This window comes from Citrus clementina, unplaced genomic scaffold, assembly GCF_000493195.1.
Source record: "Citrus clementina cultivar Clemenules unplaced genomic scaffold, Citrus_clementina_v1.0 scaffold_3, whole genome shotgun sequence".
Taxonomy (NCBI): Eukaryota; Viridiplantae; Streptophyta; class Magnoliopsida; order Sapindales; family Rutaceae; genus Citrus; species Citrus x clementina.
In genome coordinates this window covers 21,869,530-21,876,409 of record NW_006262339.1, presented here as the reverse complement: position 1 = coordinate 21,876,409, position 6,880 = coordinate 21,869,530, and the positions used below count along the sequence as shown (strand labels likewise).

The window sequence follows — 6,880 nt, the reverse complement described above, 5'->3', positions numbered from 1 at the left end:
GTTTTTAAAAACACATAAATATTTATAATATGCTCCTTAATACTTTAAAATATTTTTATTTTGTGCGCATATGATTATTTTTTTGAACGGATTAAATTTTACCTTTTCATATTTAAAAAATTTATTTTAATAAATAAATATAGAAATTAATTAAAAACTACAAATAGAATAATAATAATAACTACAAATAGAAAAATAATAATATTTTACCTTTTTTATTTTTTTATTATTATCATTATTATTCTTTTTTTCATTTTGTAAAAGTACTTGAAGAAAATAAAGATAAAAAAAAAATATCAAAGAACAAAAGAAAAATGCTATTGGAGTTTTACCAAACAAATGAAAGAAGTGAGGATGAACCTATTACTAATTAGTATATCTACCCATTAATCAGCCTACTAAATCAATTTTTATTAGGAAACTCAAGCTTCTAAGTTCTATCTTACACCACCCCAACGCAATGATATGCAGAGGTGGAAAAATAATAGGAGGCCCCTCTAGCAAACATTTCATCTCTTGGAAAAATGAGGTTGTTATGGCTGTTTGCCATCCGCAGAAGACACACAAACAAAAAAGAAAAAGACAAAAGGGATAACACAAGAAACGATGTAATGACCAAAGCCCACTGATAATAGAAAGGAAATGTACTTCACAAGAAAATTTAGTTATCAACACACGTGCTTATCTCAATTCCTGACACATCTGAATAAAACTCCCGGATGATAGATTTCCATGGCAACAATGTAAAAATTACTGACATACTAAAAATTATAGTAATCCAATTATGCAAAATCCTATCCTCATCACCATACAGTAGAGCTTCTTTCAGTATGCTAATAATCTCTTTCAAACATGGTGGGACTCACATTGAAAGTTTTCTATAATTCAAAATTCCACTAGGGATTCTGTTGTGTGTGTGTCTGCAAGGCTTTTATGATTGGATAAGTGGCCACCACAAACAAGGCAGTTAATATATCTGAATAACTTCCAGTGCAAACTATGTCAGCAAACCTTTTGGGGTGGGGGGAGGCAAGAAAAGGAAAGTACTTTATCACAAAGAGCAGAGCCAATGTTCTCTTCAAGAAGTAATTAGCCTTTGGATAAATTAAGCATACTTTTTTTGAATGAGTATTTCAATCTAAAATGTCCTACAACAAAATAAGCTTACATAAATCCAAATGGAACATAACGAAAAAAGCACCAGTACGACTCCAAATCACTATAATCCTTGAAAAAAGAGCCCTGTTACATCAATTGAAGATTGATTATAATTCCAGTAATCCAAAATATTACAGTATACATAGTCCCACTAATATTCTGGCAAACATGAGCCCTCACCAATAATTCAAAAGAATGACCAGTTGGGTCCCAAAGCTCTAGTTCTCTATCTAAAAGCCTCTTCTTGCCACACAACTACCACATTGTGATGCCGCCACAGCTTGTTACCACTAGAATTGGAGGGAAAAAAAATGAAGACATCTCAGGTAAAACTTGAATCACCAAATATCTAACCTTCAAGAACAAAAACCCCAAGAAACAGAAACAGATGCTATAAGCAGCAAGAGCTTACCAAAGAGCAGTGTTTGCTGAACTGGATGAAAGTCCATGCTCTTAACAGAAGAACACTGATTTAGATCTCCCATTATTTTCTTTGGCAAGTCATTATAAGAGGACAGCTAATGAGCATGACTGCAGCTTTTGCATTCAACAGACAAAGTGTTCAGCAACTGATTGTTAACCTGCAATGAGAAAAATGCATGATCTTCAACCATGTAGCTACAGCATCTGATATTAACAGGAAAAGGGAAAAATAGTATAATTTGTAATCAACAGAAGACACTAGAAAAAAGTCCAGTTCTAATGTGCGGCCATCACTTGTGCACAAGCAGTTTCTTCAGAGACAATGAGACATCACATGCACAATAACACTGAACATTTCAGTATTAACAATTTGATGTCCTAATTTTTTTTTTTTTTCTTTTGAGAAAAAGAGGATGAATGAATGACTATAGCATCATCCAAAAGTCTAAATTCCCATGTAACAGATAAAAGCAATATAGGAACTGGGTACTTACTAAAGTACCTCATCCGATATTCCCAAAAGTCTTTCTCTCTTCTGCACAGTTTCAGAATCTGCAGTTAAGGTGATTGATTGATAGGTTTTTAGTATCATGCTGTATGGGCTTATAGGAACAAAAACTTTCAACTAAAGAGTGTGATTAGCACGTAAAGACAGAAGGAAGCAAAACAACCAATGGCCTAATGTTATCCAACCACTTATGCGAAAGTAAAACTAAACAGAGAACTTAACTTCAATGTACATCAGCAAATGAAAGAAAGTGAACCTTGTCTCATAAAGTTTCACACAGAGATAAGCAGCAATAAAATGGAAGCCAAGGGAGCTAGGTTAGTTTTTCTTGGCCCTTGTGACTTCTGTTCACTTTGTCAATATTTTTTTGCTTTAGTTCAATTCAATATTCTACCTAAGACAATAAAATTACAAAGGTAACCAAATTCCTTTTATTTACTATAACCCTATTATCTCCACTAAAGAGTATATGTAGAAGAAATCAGCCTTCTAGCATTAAAATGTAGACTCTAGATTACTTCAGGCAGCTAACATGTGCTTGTCTCCTTTTTAATGAGCCATGTGCAAGAGAATTTTTTTTTTTTTTTGACATTTTAGAATCATTGTTTGAGTTATGGTGTAGATTACTCCAAGCAGCTAATCTTGCAATTCTTGGCTTTCAGGGGATTTCATGCTTTTGTCCAAAACAAAAGCTGAAGTTCCATGTAAACGTTCCATAATGGCTACTATTTGGGAAATTCGAAGGGAAAAAAAAGAAAAAAAAAACTAAAAGGATCTTCGAAGATTTTCAGGAGGATATCATCTTTTCCTGGGATATGGTGTGATTACTAGCCTAATTATCAGAATTGGCCACTATTTAGAAGTGTCAATAAAATAGAATATACATGACACATAAAGACATAGAAATGCATAAATCTGATTCTAGGTTCTCTCCCTATGCTTCTCTCCTTATCAGTTAAGAGTGAGACAAAAAGGGGACAAAAACTAGAAGACAAATAGACTGAGAAATACATAATCTAATTCTAACTTCTCAACTTAATGCATTCAGACCAAACAAAAAAATGTACAAATCCTGCAAAAGAACCTAACTCTAAAAAGAGGGGGGTATTAATTGTTATACAAATCTGTAACGTTACAGAAAATTTTTAAAAAATCTAGCAAAGGTGCTAAAAACTTAACTTGAAATATCTAACAAAGAAATCGAAGCTTGAAGTGTATGGTAGCTAACCCTCAAAAATAGATGAGCTTCTTTGAGCATCAACTATGTCACTTAAGGTTAACCATAATAAATAGCTTTAGTGAAAAGTATTCCCCTTATTTCATTAATAATGTTATCACTTTTAAAGAAGGCTCAAAAGCCTAGGATATTCTAAGAACACTAAAGTATCTCTTCCCAACCTAGAGATGATTTAAGTGCACTACGTAATTTTAGTTTTTTTTTTGGGGGGGTTGGGGGGGGGGGGGATGGGGGGGGGGTTTGGAGATCAAAGAAGAGCATCCCACATTTCTTGTCCATCCCAGCTCTCTGTCAAGTAAATAAGATCAAATGGGAGATGTGTGAAAACACTGTTCTGTTCAAGGATCAACGATAATCTTCTAGACTGTCATGTGCTTCACTAATTTTAAGGGGTCTTTAAAATTTCCCCCGATGTTATTGGAAGTAGAGAAAACTCCACAAATTATCAAGTTGGGATGCATACCCACTCACGTATCATTTTGATATAGATGCATGTTAGACATCACTTTTTGTCAGAGATAATAACTTAAAATGAGTTGTTCATAAATATGTGAATAACAACAATATCATCTATGAAAAACATTGATGGCAAGTACAAAGGAAACAATCATTACCTGCTTTAGGGGAAGCAGCTAAAGCACTAGCAACGACTGGAGAAAAGAAACAAACAGCCAGTTTAATTTCTCCGTATATAGAAAACAAAATTCAATTATCTACATAAGAGAGTACTAGTATTTACTAATACAGAAACAAACTCCCAATACAAACTATCCCATCCATATTTCTTCCATTCAATTAATCTCCGGTCAAAAGGTTGATACGGGTATCTTGTATGAAGAACATGCACATATAGTCATATATTATTTTTCTTACTGATATAGACTTACTCCGCCACAAGCACAAGCGGAGCAAAGAGATCTGTTGTATTAGGCTGGAGCCCATTACAGGATTAAATACAAACGAAGAATCAAGAGCACAATTAGACAGCACAGCAACTAAGGGATTCCTGCACAGTAGAATTAAAAAAAAAAAAAAGACAAATTGATGTAAGGATAAATGAGTTCGGTAGGCAATCCAACATTCGAAAACAAAGAGAAGGCAAGTTATTTCTTCCAAGCTGTACTGCTGTACGTTGAAAAACTATATCCATATTCAGAATCAAATAAAAAAATTCTAACTTTTTGGATAATTCATCAACTAAACCTAGAAGAGTCACGTAGGGTTTGGTTGGTTGGGGAAATTTTTCGCACTAATCAAAATATTAAGCACGAATTTTAAATAAAAATAAATTAAGTTAGAACAACGAGTTTAACCCAAAAAAAAAAAGTAAATAAAAACCTTGGAGCGTTGGCGGGGGTTGCAGACTCTCCGGCGTAGGCAGCACAAATTGGCGGGGCATAGAAATAATTTTGAACCAAAATTTGAACCATGGAGTTTTTGGTTTAAATGAGGGAATTGGTTATAGGTGATGCAGATCATTTGAGATGCGAACACTTAAAATGTAATTTTAAAAAGTTAAAAATTAATTTTAGTATTTAATAAATTTTTAAAAAAATTATTTTTCGGAAAATCACTTTATCTTATAGTATATTTTGAAAAAGAGAGTAGGGTAACTTTTTAAAATTTAATTTTAAAAATTAATTTTATATTTAATATAATTCATATACGTCCTCATACATATTACAAATCTAAAATTATCTTTATTAATTAGGTAATAAAATCATTAACTTAAAATTCTTATTATCATTTATAATGAGATAAAAAAATTAATAATATAAAATATTTTATTTTAGTTGTCAATTGTTATATGTACACAATAAAAAAATATTTTAAATACACGTTTATAAATGTTTAAATAAATTTTATCAACATTATATCTGATTCAATTATTTACATTCTTACATACATTTAACAATAAGATTTATTTAATAAATACATCTACTTTTAAAAACAATTTTTATCAAATGTTTAACTGATTTTCTTCACACCTGATTATATTTATATCACAGAATAAAAATTATTTTAAAAAGCTAAAGTATTACCGAACTGGCCATAAATCTGTGATTTGTCACTTATTATTATTTACTTAATATTTTATATGTTTTAACTTTTTTTATTTTGAGTGGTAACTCAAGCATTACTATATGTTATATATAATGTAATGTAATACGACTTGAATTGATAATACTCCTTCAAGATTGAGCTTTTGAGATTTTACAAGTCTAAAATTAATTGATATTTTCAATAGAACATATAATCTATATTTTTAACTTTATATTAAGATCTTATGACAAATTGAAAAAAAAAAAACTAAATTCGTTTTTGAATGGTAACCAAAAAAAAATTGTTTATTATTATAAGATTCATATTTAAGTAAAATTTCAATAACAGTGTGCATTAAAAAATTAAATAAAATTTTAATTTCGTTTTAATATGCATACTTTAAAAAATATATTATAAAAATTGATTAAAAAGTTGTTTAAATGAATTATGATTTGATGTGCGCCGTCGCACATCTTATGGTGTGCGATAGGACGTGAGTAAGAATATTATTCGTGGACGTATTGTGCGCTCCATAGTTTCACCAATAATATCATACTCATCCCATCTCGCATCATAAGATATACAATAGCACGCATATCATGATCTTATTCGTGGTTGTATTATGGGCTCCACAATATCACCAACGAGATCATGACATGCATCCCATCACACATCATAAGCTGCACGAGGCGCACATTAGATCAGCCCTCTTTATTTAAATATTTTTTAAAAAAATTTCATTAAATCAGAATAAAAAAAACTCAAGATAACAACATAGTTCCTGCAAAAAATCTTCAATTAATACAAAAAAAACTAGTAAGACAAAGTGCAAACTTAACTAAAGCATCCGCAACAAACCCAGAAACTTGATGAGAATTGGTTAATTACATAAAAAGGATGCAGCAAAACTTACAAAAATTGGCTAACATAGAAATTCATGGGCTAAATATATATATCAGCAATATTGTCATAACTCATAACCAAACCCAGAAACTTAAATTGAATTGCCAAACGAATTGATATTGGTTGATGAAATAATTACTGAAAAAGCTTGTAAAAAATTGAGAATTTTAAGCCGTATCTTTTTTTAAAGTGGAGTTTCAGTTCGAGTCAAATTAACTTTTCTATATATATATTGAGTGTTTGTCTAAACTGATTCAAATTGGAATATAACTTGTTCTTTTCTGAAATAAAAATCATTTTTCATTTTGGAATAAGAGTTGTATTCTACTAAAGATCCTACACTTTAAACTCAAGTATGAACTCTCAATCAGCTAGCAATTGGATTCAAATCCGACAAATCAAATCAGTTTCATGTATGTTTTACTTGCATGCTTTTCTTACATTGTACTAACTAGAACTTCTTTTCATTTCATATTGGCAATGCTGCTGATGCACAATCTTTTTCATATTCTTAATTTTAATTTCATTCTATCTATGCTTTGTTAATATATTCTCCATATAACTCACAAGCTTCTATTTGATTTGCGCAAGGTCCATAAAGATTCAAG

The 6,880-nt window shown here is 30.9% G+C and overlaps 1 protein-coding gene across 2 annotated transcripts; it reads right to left on the bottom strand.

Annotated features, from left to right (window-relative positions):
- Window positions 1-1,131: 1,131 nt before the first annotated feature.
- LOC18049433 lies at window positions 1,132-4,811 on the bottom strand. 2 transcript variants are annotated; one of them, XM_024187688.1, is made up of 6 exons: window positions 4,665-4,811; window positions 4,214-4,332; window positions 3,941-3,976; window positions 2,076-2,133; window positions 1,571-1,739; window positions 1,132-1,448 (listed from the first exon to the last, which is right to left on the bottom strand). In XM_024187688.1, coding segments are annotated over exons 1-5 (306 nt in total). In that variant the 5' UTR covers window positions 4,757-4,811; the 3' UTR covers window positions 1,132-1,448; window positions 1,571-1,738. The 2 variants fall into 2 exon arrangements, with proteins under 2 accessions (XP_024043456.1, XP_024043455.1); XM_024187687.1 differs by having other exon boundaries at window positions 2,084-2,133.
- Between the last annotated feature and the right edge of the window lie 2,069 nt (window positions 4,812-6,880).